The sequence below is a fragment of the Borostomias antarcticus genome (genome assembly GCF_949987555.1).
Source record: "Borostomias antarcticus genome assembly, chromosome: 1".
NCBI lineage: Eukaryota > Metazoa > Chordata > Actinopteri > Stomiiformes > Stomiidae > Borostomias > Borostomias antarcticus.
In genome coordinates, this window is record NC_140234.1 from 23,145,388 (window position 1) to 23,165,374 (window position 19,987).

Sequence of the window (19,987 nt, forward strand, 5' to 3'; positions counted from 1 at the left end):
CTTGGTCAAAAATGAATTTGAGAATTCACAGGGGATGTAAAGACAGAGCAGGTCAAATGGAATATGATAAAAGATTGGAATCATGAGTTTGGGAAATCAGAGGTTGCTAGTAGGTTACAATTTGAAAACCCCCTTCTTGTCCACCTCTGATGAATAGTTTGTTATCTGTTTCTAACTGCCCATGCTACTGTAAGAAATACTTATTCTACTTAACATTCTTATTTGGGAATTATCTTTCTTATTTGGAAATTAAATGTATCTCAAATAAAGCACAGGCTAGATAACCCATTTACCTAACGATACTGTAGATGGTTTAGGCAAGGATGTAATGCGACACTGGGGGCGCCATTTTATATTGTATGGAGTAGAGGGGGCGTATTCTCTCTACCCTCTGGTACAGTGAGAAGAGAAGCTGTAGTAGACCATTCCGTTCTTAAGACCAACTCTGTTCAGTTACAGATATAGACTACTCTTTTTATAAAAGCATAAGACAGGAATACATTTGCATTGCTTTTGTTGGCTTTTCTATTAGGCTGTTATAATCTATTATTGTACATTTATATTAGTTAAGGATACGTTAGAACAACAACTAATGTCTAGTTACTTTGAATTAGATTCAAATTATGGTATATTGTCAGGTGCGGTAGAATACATTAGGCTACTACTAGAGGGGAAAAAAACGAAACCCTCAAAAAACTTTCCACTTGCAGGTCAACAGTCGTCTATGAGTCAAGAAAGCAATTAAACATATCCATTATCAGTGCGTTTAATCGGCGTCAAAACATATAGCCTAGGCTAGTCTAAATTGTTGAGTTGCACAAAGTCAAATTTGTATTTCATGCAGAAGATGTTATAGAGGGAAAATTAAAGTTGATTAAAGCACTTTCTTCATCCACAACTAGGCTACTAGCCCTTGCCTACGTTTCATAAAACCATGCTTCTATAGCAATCATACTTCTATAGCCTACTTGTTGAAATCAAGAATTATTTAAATTGTCTCCTCCCTTTCACGCATATCATTAAATGAATCCCGTTGTCGCTAGGTGAAGTAGTTCCTACTACTCGCGCTGCCAGATTGAAGCAGGTGTCCAACATGGCGATCACGGGCAACGGATCTCTCGCTACTCTCCTCTTTTTGTTCATGATTCCAGCGGCTCTTCATAAAGGTAACGGATTTAAACTGAACAGAAGTACACATATAGCCTACTTAGACTGTCTTGTTTCTTGGACTAAGGGAAGCAAAAAACTGTATTCGGGCATGCATTTATCGATGACCCCGGACAATTTGGGATGGATAATGTGACAAAACTAGTAAGAAACTGTGTGTAATTTAAGTTTTGTTACGCCATGTTATATCAAAAGAAGAATTACAGTGTGGTAACATTTCTTGAATAACCGTTTACGCTATATTTGGGTCTTAGCCATTACAGATGTTGATGCCTGTGTTTGCCTCTAAACACTTTGGTCCGTTTCTCATTATCGGTCTCTTCTCGAGCGCTATGCCAGTGTCGCACAGCTGGCAAATAAACCAAAATGTATCCCGTACTAAATCAGGGTTTTGGATTAGAAACAGCACCGCTTCATTTAGACTATACAACACGAGTCAATGAATTCGGTTTTGGTCTTTTGGTTCATCTGCGACCAAAGTTAGTACTTTTGTGTAAGCACGAATTGTACAGGCTATTCTGCTGTGACTAGCTCCTCGGGACAGCACCCCTGTTGTTCATCACGATGTTATCAATTTACTTATTGCACTTTGGAGAAAGCTGAATAACCTAGTTTAATTTCTTGAGTAGCCTGTGTTTAGTGATCGAATAGCCTACTCTAGTTGTTTGCAGACATTAACATAGTAACGCTTGAGAGAGTGTGATTTAGTGTTTAACTCGTGACATGATCCATGGTCCATAGGAGGATTGATCGCATTGTCTGTGTGTCGCATGCGTGACTTGGCGGGCTACAGGGACCCGGGCATACACGACAAAGCCTACATGACAAAGCCCGTAGTTTTGTCGGTTCCTCGAAATGTTGCCAATAACATGCCGTGTAACCTATACAACGCATGAGTGTTGCAAAGATGCTACGGCAAAGAAGGCGGACGTTTTAGATTCCTTTTTGCATTTGCTTCTATCATTGTCTCTTTTTCTAAAGTTCATGCTTTCCGAGCTGTTTTCATAAAATATGATCCAGTTTGTTCCTCGATGCATAAACCCGAGCTGTGCTGTCCCTTGTATCTCGTGGGGCATCATCCCCTGATAAATGGGCTTTTTGGTTTAGCCTACCAACACTGTTTTTCCTGGAGACAATCCAAGTGAGAAAAGCGATTTAGCCTAGGCTATAGGCTACTTTTGAAATATATGTCGGAGTCAGAGCAATACCGCTATACCTCGACTTCCTCTACATAGTTAAACACTGTAGGCTCATATGATTGTGTATTTTCTTCAGGCGGAGTCTTTAAACATTATTTAAGTTCAAATAAAAGCCTTTGTACTTGAAGGACGAGGCGGCGTAGACAATCCACTAGAGTAGGCTATTAGGTAAAACGCGCACATTATTTTGCGTATCTTTCCTTTTGTTCAGTATAGGCCTATTTATGATGCAATATAGCTAATATATCCGGACGACGTGAATTGAATTTATGTTTTAATATTCCAATGATATTAGATGGCCATTTCATTCACAGGTTGTTTTCCGTCACGTCACATTCAACATGTGATATTCGAGTCGCTCTGTGTTGAACAATGGATATAAGCTATTGCATTTGTTGATTACAAACAAATTTGCTTAAGCTTTGGGTGCCCTCACGCAAAGCGCATCAATAATTAACCTGCATCACACAGTATACGGTATGTATTGCAGGACGGAGGCTACTACTGTAGATGAGTCTCTGCGGCCATGGTAAATATTGCAGAGCTTCAGGCCAAGAACGCAGAAGCCAGAAGGCGCACTCACTGATGGCCACGGCACTGACTGCACCGAGAGCTAATCTCAGTGCAGTCAATCTCAGTGCAGTCATCAAATCAGTCAAGTGCTCTGCTCAAATCGATCTGCTGACAAAGCATGGAATCCCTCTTAGTACATTGTTTCAAATTGTTTCATGGCAATTTCTCTGATAGTCTTGAAACATGAATTGTTGTTATTAAGGAGGTAGACATTAAGATGCAGTTTAGGCCAATTTCTTAATTCTCTATCCATTTGGAGTATTTTGAAAGAACAGTTATTTTCACTCTGTGGCATTATTTCTTATCCAACAGAGAAACAACATATATATACTGTGAATATGTCTATCCAAACAAAAAAAAGTTGATACCTTGTGAATATCCTGTCTTGTTCGACTGAATGTGTTAATCTAAACTCCAGTTAATTTATAAAACCGTTCTATGTAGGCTATAGGCCTACTAGCACTCTGGGTAAAAATTACCCACACATGAGCGATCTCATATCCCCATCATGGTGTTTGATTGGCTCTGCTCCTGCACTGGGCTTGCTTGGCCCACAGTCATGTCAGTAACGCTCCCTGGGATTGAAAACAGGTGTGGAAATGGACCTGTACATTTGCCGCTCTACCTCCATGGCGCCCTCAGCAGTAATGAAGAGCAATGGCTTTATTTTAGGAGTGAGGGGTGCTTCTGCGTAGTCAAACGCCCCTTCCTCAGTCAACGGCCATGGTCTCACTGACAGCCAGTCAGACCGGCGGATGACTGATCCTCGTTCACATCTGTTCCCCGTGTACTTACTGTAATCAAAGGAAAGAATGTCTTAGGGGCCCCTCTTGTTAGCGAGGTGCCCACTGATTGGATGTCAAGTACTGTACAGTGCCTGACACAGTCCTCAATAAGAGAGGGAGGTGGCTCTGAAATTAATTTCAGCTATTTTGAAATTATCTACTGTTACTACCAGGAATCTACCTCATAAAGCACGTCTTGCATTTATATTTTGCTACTCGTGCACTTTATGCTATTAGTCACTTGTTTTAGAAAGGAGATGCACTTGTGAGTTCTGGCGAGTAGTAGTACACTACATTACACCATACTGTACATTCAACAGAGGCAGCCAGTGGGTAAACTTTAAGGAGACAAAAGGCATAACAATATTCGATCGATTGCCAAATGAAGTTGGGGCTTGCATTTTAAGTATTACCCTCTATAAAACAACCAAATCAAACCATGTTGGATTATTCATTTTTTTCATATTCGTAGGCCTTACCAATCTTGCTCTAACAGGATGTCACTCAATGGGTGGGAGAGAAGGAACACTGTATATTGTGAGGACATTTAGCCTCTGTTCATGCATATACAGTTAGTAGTGCTGCAACAATGAATGAATAACGAATCAATGCATATGATTTGCGCTAGTGTTTGCCTGGAAAAACAATATGCCAGGTTCATGGCATAAGCAGGGGGGAAATGAACGAGCGTCATTTTGAATACAATACACATATGCATGAATTGGGTTTGATGAGCTTGAGGGATCTGTTTTTGCTATTAGCATAACACTCCAGCTTGTAATACATTTCAGTCAGTGTGCCTCCCTGACGAGACCCGTCTGGCTGTCGCACTGTCTTCTACGCAATTGGATCCCTTGTGCTCCTTTGTCCTATGTCCCTGCCCATTGTTGCTGCAGTGTCTTGCCTGATGATAGGATCACCTCTTGGGTTTGTCGGGACAAATGCCAGATGCTGTGTGATGATTATGCAAGTTCATTTTCTCAGCTCCGGAGAGAGCGCTCTTCGGCAGAGAGTGCTGCAAGAGTTTTGTCTGTAAGATCTTCCCTTGTGGCAAAACCATCAAAGTTCAGGTTAGAACGTGTCTGTAAATAGTTCAGTCCTTCAGAGTGCAGTTAGGCAAAGGCACTGTTTCTCTTTTTTTCCATCTGGTGTTACACACTCCAGCACTGCACTAACATGTTTTATTCTAAGGTTGTTAGAGTTGGGAAACCGGGGTCTGCAGGCAGTCTGTGCTTACAGTGAAATTGAAACTAGAAGCAGCTGCCTGCTTTGCGTAGGCATTTTGCCTCCGCTTTGTGTAATATTTGTTGTGCTCCACTTGGCTGTCAAACTAATACCTTACAGCCTGAAATAAGAATTGGGTGAGGGAGAAACTAATCCACATAATAATATTTTGGAGGATTAGGGCTGGAGTCCAGCAAGCTGCCTTCCTATTGATTGGTTGATCGGACTTAAAAATGACAGAACCGTGCAAGATCTCATAATTCTTACTCAGTTTTTGGACATTTAGCCAGATTCCCAGCCTCATTCTTGATGCTTTCTGTTCTGCAGTTTTAATGATAATGATAATAACAGCATAACAGTGGTAACAATGGGAGCTTTTTCAGACTGAATAATTAAGTGAAATTAAATGGCAATTCTGTCTGTGTGTGAGTGTCAGGCTAGATTCAGTGTGAAGCTGAGTTGTTTGGGAACTTCAAAAATAGTTTTCAGTGTTAATTTCTGCCCATAAACAATTCATTAATAATTAATTGTACTGAAATAGAAGGTTATATTGTTGTCAGAGTCTATGCAGTAATTTCACCATTATGCAAATGGTTGCACCGTCATTTGCACTGTCCTGTCTGTGCACTGCACCCTGTCTAATGTTTGCTGTCTATACTGTATGTTAGGCACCAACAGACCAGAACAAATTCCTAGTATGTGTAAAAACCTACCTGGCAATAAAACCGATTCTGATTCTGATCAAGACTATATTTTTGTGCTCTGGTCCTCGCGGAGGAACTTGCATGACATATTGTGTGTTTCTTTCTTTCGCCCCCTGTTCATGACAGTGAATTCATGGCGGCACTGCAATTGTATGTCATTGACTGGCTGGTAATCAAGGGAGGCTTTGTCTGGAACAGTGTCACTCGTGTTTCCCCCACAAGTCTCACGGGAAACGTGGAAAAAGACTTGCAGACTGTACATTTTCTTTGTTTTACACACATTATGTTTCAAATACTCCATTCAATTCTTGCCTGTTAAAATATGCTGGCCGAGCAGCCTCAGACAGAAGGTCTTATTCAGACCAGTCATGTACATGTGATTGATTACCCGAGTTGAAATAAATGATGGCCCTGACGTGAGTTTAAAGGCAATTCAAAGTTCAATGTCTTAATTGAAATTCTGTTACACCCCCCCCCCACCCCTAATTTTCCAGCAACAAAAGGCCTCAATACTGACATTTATGGTGACTTGCTTTGGAATTATGTATCATTATTCTTTAAAAAAAACCTTTGTTGAGATTAAAAAGGGAAAAAAAACAAAGGTTCCTTTTTCAACAAACTGAATGTTTTGTAATGAATTGACAGTAGTTGTATTTAATGGGAATTTGGGGGTTAGACAAAAGGCGTATATTAGGCTAAATCACACTCTGCATATCGCTCAATCTTAATCAATCAACCAATCAATCGATCAATCAATCAATCAATCAATCAATTCAGATCATTAAGACTGGCAACCCATCTGGAATAGTGCTATAGCCTGGACTATGTCTACGCTGGAACGCTTGGCATCAATTTCAATTAGCTGACTGAAAATAACTGTCGTTCACACTTCACCTATTTACAAGTAAACATGATTAGTCTTTGCCAGAATGCACATTGGTGCTGGCAGAAAATTCAAGCCATCTTATTAATGGATGGTTTGAATCTTTCCAGCAGGTACAGTAGTTAATGAGCTGAAGAATTGAATTCTGAGATAAAGACCCCCCTCCCCTCCCTACCCCAACACCATCCCATCACCTTGCTTCAGCTCCACACCCCTCCTCCCCACACCCCTTACTTCACACTGCAGCGCAGGGAACTGGCCCTTCCCATACATCACAATGCCCCCTACACAAGACAGAACTCCCATTAAGTGCAGTTTACTAGAATCTAATGCCACTACTTGTGTCTCCTGTAAGAGGTGAATTACTCCATATTTCGGAATAGAGCATCTCTTGATTGAGACAAAAATGGCCCGTTTTGCTAGTCTACACACAAGGTTCCATTCAGAGAGCACAAACCCAGTGTACTGTAAGCATGAAAGATGTGTTTTTCTCGTTTTCTTCTTCTGAGTTATTTTTCAACAACTTAATTGAGTTCAATAAGATACACTTGAGACAGTCTTGCTTGATTGCACTCTTATTGAATTAAGGCTATGCTTGGCCTATTGATGTTCTACCGCCACAGCCCTGTAAGCATATGGGCATTGTCTGTATTACAAAATAAACTTGCAGGAGACTGAGGAAGACTCCCAAATCTGTGGTACCCCGATATGTAGTGAAGAGGGAACGCTTGAGACATTTAGGACATTCAATGAATTGGAGGTTGTCAGCTTTCTCTGTGGATGACAGTCCCTCTTTTTATACAGTAGTTCCCATTGTTCACAGCTTTCGTTGCTTTTTGCTTGTAGCTGAGAACCAGCAATTCCTAGCACACAAAAAGATAAATATCCAGGCAGTCATAAGCAGTTTCAGTTTAGTTCGTTTAAGCATTCACAAGTGCCCCACAAGTCAATTTTGGCTCTCATTTTCTTGCATTCAGGGATTGGATCATGGAGTGGATGGTATCCATTCCCATGTCCCATTTCCTTTCTGGGTCTATGTGTTCCAGAAGAACACTTGTAGATGTTGGGGCTCTTCTGGGATTCATTTAATTTATTACGCCTTGTCCCTCTTGAAGGGCAAAAGTAGGATAGAAAGAACAAAGGCTGACCATGTTGCTCACAATGCGAGAATCTGATGATTCTGTTACCTTTCGAAATACACGTGTTATTTCTAAACAATCTACTCAGACAGGTATTTATTGCAGTCAGTATTTAAATAAGGCATATTATGCTAATTTATAATAATAATAATAATAAAAATATAATTTTTTTGGGGGTCCCCAAAACATGTCTTTGAGTATTTTTGCTGAAAATACCACTCAGAATAAGCGTTCTAGCATGCTATACCCCTCCGTTGATGGCTTGCAAACTTTTTTTCTAATGTTTTCATTTCGGCTGACCACAACAAAATGACTAGGTTGTTTCACTTCATACTTTGTCTGTTAGTAGTAGGGCTGTCCCTGGATTTTGTGAGTCGAATCAGATTCGCCTATTCAAACCAGAGATTTGACGATTCGTTCCTCCTTTTTTTCCCCATATCTCTAACGTTAGGCTCGCAGGCAGCACAAAAGACGCTTGTTTTTCTTGCTAAACATGAATCACCTAGCCCACATTGTCCACCTACTTCAGATGCCCCCATGTTTTTATGCAGTGTTTCCCATAGCCAACATTAGGGTTGGGCGATTTAAAGATAGTCTCCTCAACTGCACATTTGAAAGCGTGCGTGAATAGGCTCTGCTTTGGGCAGCAGTCAACAAGGACAATGTTTCGGTTGTCATTGAAGCATTTTCGCGGCTCAATCTATGGGGAAAATAAATAAATTCCAGCGGATATCTTAGTTAATACAAGAAGATAGATCTAGGAAAGCAGTTTTGTGTTGTGATATTCTGTTTGGGAGATGCACGTGATTGCTGGCGCAAAGTAGGATAGGCGCACAATGGAGGGGAGAGGGGTTCCCTGCCTTCCTCCCTCCGCTATATCAGTCTCCTTTTACTGCACAACAAATAGCTACAGTAATAGCCTAGATCTAAAACGAATGATTGGCCTGTCCTTTTGACATCACAAGGCAAGTGAATTGTCTTAGCCCACCAGCGCATTTTGACAGTGGAGCAAAAAACAACTGCTCGACTTTAAGAATCTGTCGACTTAAGAGTCTCCGACTGATGATTCGACTCGTCGACTTTCAGGAGACAGCCCTAGTTAGTAGGTCCATCAGAGACTCAAATGTACATGCAAAAAACACAATTATGTATTTAATAGTTTTTTTAATAGTTAGTAATTTAATAGTAGAATTTGAGCAGAGTTTGGCTAGCCAATCAGGGGGGACACTTGCCCCTTGCCACTTGACCCTGCCCCCCCTATAAATTCGCCCATGGGTGCAGTCAGTATAGTCGTCTGTGAACCTTTTGCAGATGACATTTAGAGATGTCATATCATTTAGAGATGCTGAGATAAGTGCATAATTAGCACAATGCTTTGTAAAATATACATGTTTTTTCAATATTTCAATATTCATTGTGTTTTACAGCATGTCATTGGGTAGCTTAATTTGACATATTTGAGAAACACTGCATTTGCATACTGTACCTTTCAGTTTCAAGCAACTTGAGCAACCAGCCGATGAGTTATGGATATCCGCATAATGGAATGTGGTAATACATTGGATGGATTGAATTGGGCAAAACCCTTTTTGGCTTATAAACACATGCTACTGTATTTGCTCATTTGTAAAGGACCCCAACAGTCTATTTGTATGCAGAGTTTAGGTGAATAGAAATATAATTTTCGGCCTAGAAGAAAAATCCAAATGCTGTAACTTGCATTGCGAAGAAATTATAGGCCACTTCATTAGGGTATTGTAGCCTAGCTGCACAGAATAATGTGTTATGTTTACCAAGAAATCTCCCAGATTTACTGCAATCCCACCACCATGTTCTTTAGAGAACACCAAGAGAACATTGAATCATCCTTTTCTCCCCAAGATCATCTTACCGACTGGTGTTTTTGAATCCTGTATTTTCCTCCAGCAGGTTCCAGATCCATTGCAAGGTGCCTCAAACTTCAAGGGTTCTTAAAAAATCTTAAACGGGAGCACAAGCTCTCGGTGAGGGGTCCCCTGCTGTGGCCAAACTGGTGCATTCTCAACCAAATCTCCTCAGTCTGGAGTTTCTAATCCCTTTATCATGGGGGTCTGCCTGGTCGCTGTTCCCTACTGTAGTTCTCAAACCAGACATATTTGGGCCTTGGACATGTCTACCCATCGAAGGGCCATCTGGATGTGTTTTTTTCAGGTCACAGAGAGTTACCCTTGCACGGTAACAAGACAGAAGGCGCAGATAGGATGGGTCCCCTTTCTGGGTCAAGGGAAGAGGAAATTGCAGTAGCTCTGCAGGATTACAGTTCAGGGCACAACATGAGAGCCAAGCAGGATGAACATGGAGATGGAAGTGGAGGGGGGTCGAAGAAACAAATGCTGGAGAATATGTCTGTCAAGACTGCTCTACTTGGCCATAGACAAGGCTAAAGGCAGTCTGGCCATTTGTTTAAAAAAAATTAATGTTAACCCTAAGAAGGGTTGGAACGGCACATATCAGAATCAGAATTAGTGGTTGACCGACTATGGGTTTTAGGCCGATATGCCAATACCGATATTGGCTTGCTAACATTAGACCTGCTTACACTGACCTACTGAGTCAAACTCGCTAGTAGTTAGCTTACGCTAAGTACGCAAAGTAAACATTGTATAAAAGTGGCCAATTAAATACATTGTGCTTCAAATGGTAGTTTTTAGTTTCAATGCTTTACTTACTGTAAAGTCCAGCAACACAGGGCCTTTGAGATGACCACGTTCCCACGTTCGACTGTATCATGGCTAAGTGGCATGCACTGAGATCACTCCACAGCTGTCACACTGAAGGCTGCTGGCAGAGACATGTCTGCACTCTGCACACATTTAAAAAAAAAATACTGTATCGTCCTTGTGAGCACAGATCAGCCGATTACCTCAAAAAGGCATTATATCAGCCCAATTAATCGGCAAGCCGAATGATCGGTCGACCTCTAATCAGAATTTGTTTAATTGCCATTGTAGTTTTTCAACATACTAGTCGGCTTATACTCACATGATGACAGTGATGCAGTTCCCAGGCTGGAAGGCAGAGCTTCTAGGTCAAGTGAAAGGTCACAAACGGAATGCCTTCTCAAAACATTCTGCCACCCTCCAGTATTGTATGTGTTTGTTTATTTATTTATTTATTAGAACACTCTCTACCTCTCTAATAGTTCATTAATTCCATCCAGTTACATGAGTCTACTTATCACACTATTGGGTCACCCCAGTTTGAGCCAGCATGTTTAAGCTCTATGCTAGCAGCATTGACATTTTGGAGGATCAGTACACCCCGGTGTATTGCCTGCTAAGTGGTAAGAAAAGCATGCAGAAGCAGTGAGCTGAAGATTCTGACATAGTACAACCGAGCAGACGGTGGTGTTTGAGTAATGTGTCAGATACTCATCTAGCCAGCCACCTTAAAGGCTTCCCTCCTACCGCTGAGCAACAAGCTAGACTCTCCAGACGTAGAGTAATGCTGTGTACAACCCCCACACACTCGGTTGTCCACATTCACCCCCTAAGTGCTTTCTTTTCTATCCCAGCCTGCCTCCACACGTGTTGTATTTTTCACCCAGATGTTACTTGTGATGTCCTCACGTTGAAGTCCCTACCTCGGAGGGGTTGGCGGTGCTGCAGTGGCAGTTTGGCCGTCTGCTCTGTAAGTGCCGTTCCTCGCAAGTCATCACCGAGATCCTCTCTATCCTCTCATGGGCAGAGGTGGACGGCACAGAGCTAGCCTGGGAACATCCATTGACTTAGAGCATTTGGTGTTGCCTGCTGTTTGTTGGAATCAAAATAACTTGATTTGAACAATCCTATTTTGATCAATGCATTCATGGTAAATGAGTTTATTTTGCAATGTCTATTATAATTGACTGTATACATAATGGCACACATTGGTATGCAGGAAGTGATTGTAACTCATGGTGATTCACCGATAATTTAGAAAATGCTGGTGATGCCTGCTGATTTGAACAATGCTATATTGATTAATGCATTCATGTTGAAGGGGTTTATTTTGTAGCCTGGAAGCCAGACTTCCTCCCAAAAAAGAAAGTCTCTTTTGCGATATAGTCTGGACTTCTAGCCGCCCAGAAAGATTTTAGTGGGCGGGAGTACTTGCCTTTACTCCTTCAGCCAATCAGAGTGAGAAAACTTCTAAAAATCTAGTTGGAAGAACGGCAAAAATGTATTTTATTCCAAGTAACTCTGCAGGTGAATGCTCTTGTTCTTGTTTAATTGTTATTAAGTCTATTTCTGCAATAACTGCTGTGGATGCACCAATCAGACGGCATAGATCGGAACCGGACAGTTTTGCCTTTTAAGGCGCGACCGGTGACTGGACAATTTATTGTGTATTTTGGGTGGTTTAAAAGATAACTTACAACACACTAGAAGGCCTGTGTTATATGGCTTGAATCACAACAAAATGTATCTTAATGTAAGGTTATTTTCCTAGATAGGACTATTTATTTGATGAGGGTAAAGCCTAACCTGTTAGATGCAGCTTGATCTTGGGTTGAATAAACCATGTCCAATGTCCTTGGCAGTTTTGCGCTTATCTCCTTGGAAGGATAGATTTCTTCTTGGCATTCTACAAGCATTTTTTCATACAGCCCAAATAAAACAATCTGATATCAGGTGGTTTTAATTAGTTTTGACAAAATGAAGAAAAAACCCCCAATTATTGCAGCTTTAATAGATCATGAACAAGCGATTAGTAAACTACTTACTAATAACTTGTTAAATATTTGTTAATAGTTGATCCACCTACACCTGTCCCCATCTGGCCTTCCATCAGGGAATCTATCTAAACAATGAATAAATGTTTAGAAGTGAGTAACAAATCATTATTTAAATGTTAGTAAATTCATTTGTTAAGACCATGTCAATAGTTTATAGAGTTTATTGTGACGTTATTCTGAAGTTGCAATTATTCCTCATTTACTAATGTTTACAAAGGTTAGTAAAGTGGTAACTAATTATTATCAACTCATTTCTAAAAGGCCAGTTAATATATTTGAAAATACCATGTTCTTGAGTTATATACATTTTGGGGACGTTATTCTAAAGTTGCAACTATTCCTCATTTACCCCTTCAACATTAGTGCACAGTGCCTGTGGCGCCATCGTGGTTGTTCTCTTCTATCTATCCATCTATCCATCTATCCATCTGTCAATCCATCCATCCATCCATCCATCCATCCATCCATCCATCCATCCATCCATCCATCCATCCATCCATTCATCCATCCATCCATCCATCCATCCATTCATCCATCCATCCATCTGTCCACTAGTGTTAGTGTCTGGTAACGTTCTTTAAATGAATTTCAAAATAAAGGTCACACAAAACAAATTCTCTTTTTAGCAGCTCCAGCTCCCTCTATTTTTTTTCTTACATAATTGTGCAACTGATATGTTACTGACTGTTATTTATGCGTGTTATTTAACAACAACAAAAACAGCCATCGGAGTTGGCCATCTTGGCTGCAAAAAAATGGTAATCGGGACCGGCTATACAAGTTCATGGTGCACCACTAATAACTGCACTTATGCGTGTTTATTCTACTAACGTTCACTTACCACTCATTGCTTCAGGAGACCGTTGTGCCAGGGCCCTGTATTTCATTTTCACGCATCAACTACGGGAACCAATCAGGGGCTGCGTCCTCACTGGGGGGCAGAACAGCAATCGTCCCTGATTGGCCCGGTTAAATTGTAATTTCTGGAAATTGATGTGGAGTCCTGACTGATCCATAGAGATGTGAGCTCAGAATGTGAGCTCAAGTGATCAGGATGGCGACGGCAGGCTATTTATTTTGCTCCTAAACCTATTATAATTTACTGTATACACAAAGCCTCACATTGTAATGCAGGCAGTGATGCATTGTGATTCAGGCATGCATATAATTTAAAAAGTGCTGAAGCTTCGCCTGCTGCCAGCAGTGTTTTATGAGTTGATGACTTCTGATGTCAAGAGAGCGTTATGTACCATACTATCAAATAGACCCTGTAAATATTCCATGCGTCATTACCCCTAACACTGCTATCCTTTGTGCCAAGGCACCTAACCTCGCCGGAGTCTTTGAAGTATGTGTTATCAAAGTCCCTGGACAGGCGTTACAACCTGGACCCCTGGAAACAAGGGGATTACAGTCCGCCGAGGCTAGTCTTTGAAAATAATCAGTCGAGCCTGTGGAGAGCCGGGCCTGTCATTTTCCCTTGAAGCACAGCCAACATTGTAGAAATCAGCTAGATATACGCAGTAGGTATAATCAGCTAGGTATACGCAGTAGGTATAATCAGCTAGGTATACGCAGTAATGACATATGCGGCGGCTCAGCTCAGAGACCCCCACCGTTCTCAGTACAAGCCTACATTCCAGCAGTACATTTATGCGTAGCCCTCTGCTATCAGCGATGATAAAGGAAGCATATTGCCCAATATATGATGCATTTTAAGCTTTATATTACTGGTTAATGTGTCAAGCTCTGTAAAGCGCTGGAAGTGGGCAGACCTTTGCTTTCTCTAGTTTGAAATTGAGCATTAGGCTCCCGACCGATGCCAACTAATAAAACTATTTTAGGGCCCCTCAGTTTATTCACTTCATTGTTGCAACCATAAGAGTCTCCCCTAGTAAAACCAAATTTATAGATTATTAAACTTACACCCACATCTAATTGGCCCCTCTTACCATCTCTTAGCAGTTGGCTGGAGGAAAGAACAAAAAGAATTCCTGTCATTGACTGATATGGAGATTTGGATGCAAAATGGATTTGTGAAGGAATATCCTATTTCATAGATCTTGCTTTGAGAGTAATCTCAGCCTTTTCTTGGTATAGATAGTAGTCGGCAAATCATGTGTAGGGGACGGTTGAGCCACACATCCTTATCAGTGAGTCAGGTAGCAGTAGTGTGCTGGCATGTTGTTTTAATGACCTCGAGACTACACGGTTTCTCTTTAGTGTCCTGCTTCTAATGACAAGCAGAGATGAAACTTTCCTGGCAATCGCAAACTGAATTCCACTCCTCCTTTCATATCCAACACCATAGACACAAACTTATCGTCCTTCAACTAGCGTTCAGGGCTCAGATAGTCTCCCTACCATTGTTACCATTTGTAGACTTAGGCTGCATTCCGAATCGCATACCTCCATACTACACAGTATGCCAAAAAATGATTTAGTATGTCCCAATACACAGTATGCCAAATGCAGTATGGCAAAAATATCAGGGTGACCTACTACATCCGGTCACATTTTGTAGCATGCAAACTACTGTAGCATGCTTTTCTGGATTTTCTGACCCTCAATCTTCTGCACAGTGGAAGATTTGTCACATGAGCCGTCGAGAGACAGATGACAGTGCATTGACAATGGAATGATGATGTGGTTTAGAAACATGAATTCGAGTATCATTATCAATTTATCAGATGTCAAAACGAAATGCTGACAAACTGATTATGCCAGCTAGTGTTCCCAAATAAATGTTAAGCTTGTTGGATATAGATAGGATACATTATTTGTCTGCCTGTTGCCACACAGACACAGATGACGGTCAGTTTATATAAATGACGTTCGGTTTCCTATGTACTGTAACAGAAGAAGAACAGATTTACAAATGGATTATTTGGATAAACCAACCACATATTGGGAATCTACAACAGCTTTTACCCTGCTTTAAAATCCCTGCTATCGATCTGTTGAGAAAAGGATTCTGTGAATTGGCTTGAAGTAGGCTAGTATGTCCCATACATACGTACCCATGCATACTGCTTGCAAAGTACATTCTTTGTAAGGGCAGCTGTAGTAGGTACTACGGTAGTAGTAAAAAGTAGAAGTATGTGATTCGGAACGCAGCCATGTTCTGTGTGACAAAAACATGTCTGAAGCTCAACTGTTAAGCAGTTGCTAATTTATTTTCCTCCTCAACAAATGGAGTGCAGTATACATATTCATCAGCATGGTCTTGCTCTCTCATACTGTTAGTGCTGGTTCCAAAATGCAGTTTAAGTGTGTATTGGAAGGCATCTTGAACCCTGTTATTTCATTAGAATAATAATTGCTTTTTTTTCTTTGCAACTAAAGAGCATGTCCAAAATATTTAACCCATACAATGTTTTCAAATGTGTGGTAGAGGAATGTTGCCAAAGCAGACTTTGTCTTCTAATAAAATAGCAGAATTTCACAAATGAGCGCTGTCTTTATCCTCACTGACTTTTACACATCTTATCTTCACTGAGTTTTACCACAGCATTGTACATAAAAAGTATCTCAGACCAACGTGTCTTTTTGAAAGAGGTCCAGGCCTTACTATATATTTATTTTTAGGTTACAGATTACAAGACATTAGGGCTGGGTATCGTCTTATTTCCCAAAACGATTTGATTCTGATTCACAAGGTCCCGATTCAATTCGATTTCTGATTCAATTCAATATCGATTCAGTAAGGGATATTTCAGTTTCAACACCAATTGGCTTGATATGAAATAGATTCTCAGAGAACTAATGCTTTACATTGTATAAGGACAAACCCTCTAACCTGGTGCATTCATTTACATTTAAAAATATTAATGTTTACATTAAGAATTTACCCCAAAGCAGTTACATAGTGCAAGTTTCAACTCTACAGACTCTACAGCCAGTGAGAGTGATCAGTCTGGAGAACTGAGTGTCTTTCCACAGACCTTTTATTTTGAAATGTCTGCAAAACCAGAAGTTAGCGCCTTCCGTCAGCTAGTTGGCTAACAGTTAGCTTGCTAACTGCCTTTTCAGTGCTAGCTAACGTCAGCTAATGATCAGACTGATGATTCAGATGATCAGAACTATTATATTAGCCTACTAATGTGTTAGCTAGCTAGCTAAATTATAGGAACTAGCTACTGGCAGTATATAGCTAAACTTATAAGATAGAAGGTTAGCTATGTAGCTAGCTAGTGCTAACGTTAGCTACATAGCTACTCTAGCACGCCAGACTAATGGGTTTAAAAGCTTAAAGCATCCACGTATATATTAAAAGATTGATCGCAGGATTTATGAATCGATTATCATTAATTCAAATGGTTGATTTTAAATCATTACATCGATTTTTTCAACCCAGCCCTCCAAGACATAATAGCCACAATGATCTGTGCATTACTGTTTTTGTTGTTGTTGTACATTTTCCTTTTAAGACAAGGTAAACAATACATTACAGCCTAACCTTCTGTTAGATGTGTTTTTGAATACCATGATAAGTTACAAAAGAAGCCAATATTATCCAGACTTGGGAGGTTCTTTGAGGGAAAAAAGGTTACAAAACCTATACAACATTGTAGATTGAGATGAAACTGCTGTGTACAAACCACAAGCCCTCAAAAATAATCAGCGACCAAGAGAGCAGCAAAACGCCAAAGGCCACAGCTTTGATATAAAATCAGTTCCACATTGTGGAATGTGTAAATAGATTTTTCACCTGGTTTTATCTTTGGGTTGTGCTCTGTGGCTTGGCACAGGCAGGGTAGAGTGCCTTCATAGCACATTGGGGGCATTTCTAGAGATTAAAGGTTGGACAGCCTGAAGAACCAAATCAATGCATCCTCTTGGAGAAAGAATTGACCACGTATTGATCCAAACCCAAACAGCAACCACAGATGCAACAGACCACTAGTAATAGAGAGAGGGAGAAAAAAAAACCTGCCTTCCCGGACTTTCATTTCTGAATCGAAGTGGGCAATCGCCATGACATTTATATTGTCGGCACAACAGACTGGAGGCAAGATCTTGAACTGTTGGCGTAATTGCTAAGTTGAAAAGACAGAAGGAGAGAGAGAGAGAGAGACACCTTGCAAGTTTACAGGTCCTAATGGCCTCAGTCAGTATGCAAAGAACATCATCGTATATCATCCCTGTAGCCATATTTGTATTCTACCAATGAAGACATTCTCTTTGGTAACTTTGCTGCAACTTATTACAATTTTGATTCATCGATAATAATTGAAGATACTTTGTAGCATTAGGATGAATAAGACTCATGTTTCTGATTTGATAAAACTTTTCAATAAATAATGAAGGAGTGACATTAAAAATATGCCAGGTCAAATATTTGAGCTATACCTGCTGGAACAGTCTATCTTATATAAGTGCACTTAGGAATTAGCCTGACTCCAGGCCCTGAATCGCATGGCCACTTTAATTTTCGAAATGCGATACAGGGTCTGAAAAAGCTCTCGTCCTGAGTGATTTCTCAGTTTGAATTCCAACCAGGCCCATCCTATATGCAATGTCAAATTCTGTGATTGGTTAGGGGATGAACTAATTGCTGAGGACTCCCTCTTTGGCGACGCCCATCTTGGAAAACGGCTGCAATGGGAGCCTGTTCAGACTGAATAATGAAGTGAAACTAAATGGCAATTCAGTCTATGTCAGGCTAATTAGGAATGGCTTTGCATTAAGAATGCATATCATACCAAGTAAAAAATTGAATCATTTGCTTTCTTTGGCATTGACAACCGAAACCCTTGACCCCTCATCAATGATGCGAGAAAATTGACTTGGATGGCGCTGGGAACCAGTTCTTCAAGATGAAGAGAACATTCTGATTTAGAAGCGGAACTTTTCTCATATACAAATCACTATTCTCTATGATTAGCCTGTCGGTCTGCCCCCAAGAGTGTAGGCAGGTGCATCAATCAGCATGCTAATTGTAATAATCATGTTGTTGCCTGATCTGCAGAGATGAAAGGGCAGGGCACTATTACCCTGAGGAGGATGGCGAGATGGAATTATGTAGAGAACCAATGTGTTTTTAATGTCTGTGATTGGTCGGAATTTGTGCATGTGGGTCAGTGATACTCCTCATTTTCGAGAGAGATGATTGGCGTGTGTGTTTTTAATGCGTGCGACGGCCCAGCTGACTGATCCAGCCCTATAGTCTTGCCTGTGACGCTCAACGCTCATTACGGCAATTACCTCCTCCCAACTCTCAACATTTAATGAGGCACGCACAGGGGCCGCGGTGCCCTCCTCCAGCGACGCGGAGCCTCTCCGCTCACGCACCCACCTCTTCTCCTCCTGTTCCTCTTCCCTCCCCGGTCCCAGCACCCCTGTGACCGTGAAGGGGAACTTGGTGTCACGTCCGGTTCAAAACGTAACATTTTCCATTTTCACCGGCACTGGCATGGGTGGGGGGGGCAACATGAGTTGATGTACCCCCCCCCCCCGTCTCCCCCGTTTCTACAGGCCTGCAGTGTGATGGACCCTGCCGGATCAAACACCATTTTGGTAGTTATTATCATCTGTATACTGGCCATTTTGAGTTTAATACTAACTGAATGGGCTACGGCACATTGGTCCAGTATTACTTCAACAGGGGTAGGCGGTCTTAATGGAGCCTAGGAAAGCACCCGCTCCCACAGGGATTGGCTTTGGCCATGCTTCTCCTTGCATACACATAAGTCTGCGGTGAAACACGCAGGGATTTTCAGTTTTCCCACGCTCCTCTCACATCTTTCTGCACCCGTTTTAAAGCCACATGTATAATCTGTTTCATAATACTTAGTTCTGTGCCTCTGGATCTAATTGAGGCATTCATATGTAGTTATTTCCTTGGCTATATCCACACACTGGGCTAGGCAAGAAGGTAAGAAGCACGGGAGGAAGGCGGTTTGTGTGTGTGTGTGTGTGTGTGTGTGTGTGTGTTTGTGTGTTTGCTGTGTGCATGTACTATACTGTATATATCAAGCCCCTATGGACTAGCAAGTCTTTGAAGGCAAGTAGGCACATGTCCCCATATTTGGGACAGTCCTGCCAAAGAGCTAGCTATACCGGCCAATGAGCTCAACTCCCCATTTTAGAGTGAATGGTGAACGGCCATAGAAGACTGGATACGCTATAGTTGTCGCAGTGATTATTACTGTAGCTCAAAAAATCGACCACTATACCACTCAGAGCGGCCTACCGAAGCATATAGCCTAGCAGCCACTAAGCATGCAGATAAACCTCCATGTCACACAGTCAACCAATGATCATCCACCCTCAATCCAGAATTTTGGCCAATAGTGCCATTTAAAATCACAATGGCCAGGTTTCCCGAACGAGTTAAGAAGCATTTAACTCCAAAGTACCTCTTAACTCCCAACTTTGCATGGGAGTTAAGAAGTACTTTGAGTTAAGTGCTTCTTAACACGTTCGGGAAACCCGGCCAATGTCAGTGAGTGGCCATGCAAGGACTTTTTGGCTTCCCTTTTTCTGTGCTGTATATAGTCTAATTTAATTCAGTTTGTATTGTGTGTCTAAGGGATTTCTTTTAGTTAAAAAGAT

At 41.1% G+C, this 19,987-nt stretch overlaps 1 protein-coding gene across 3 annotated transcripts in view; it reads left to right on the plus strand.

Annotated features, from left to right (window-relative positions):
- Positions 1-1,084: 1,084 nt before the first annotated feature.
- Positions 1,085-19,987, plus strand: part of cadm1a (cell adhesion molecule 1a) — a 269,138-nt gene continuing 250,235 nt past the window's right edge. Inside the window, exon 1 of one of the 3 annotated variants that reach the window (XM_084447047.1) lies at positions 1,085-1,166. In XM_084447047.1, coding sequence (XP_084303173.1) covers positions 1,094-1,166 — 73 coding nt within the window. In that variant the 5' untranslated portion in view covers positions 1,085-1,093. The remainder of the gene's footprint in view (positions 1,167-19,987) is intronic. The other 2 variants (XM_084447045.1, XM_084447046.1) reach the window with 2 other exon arrangements.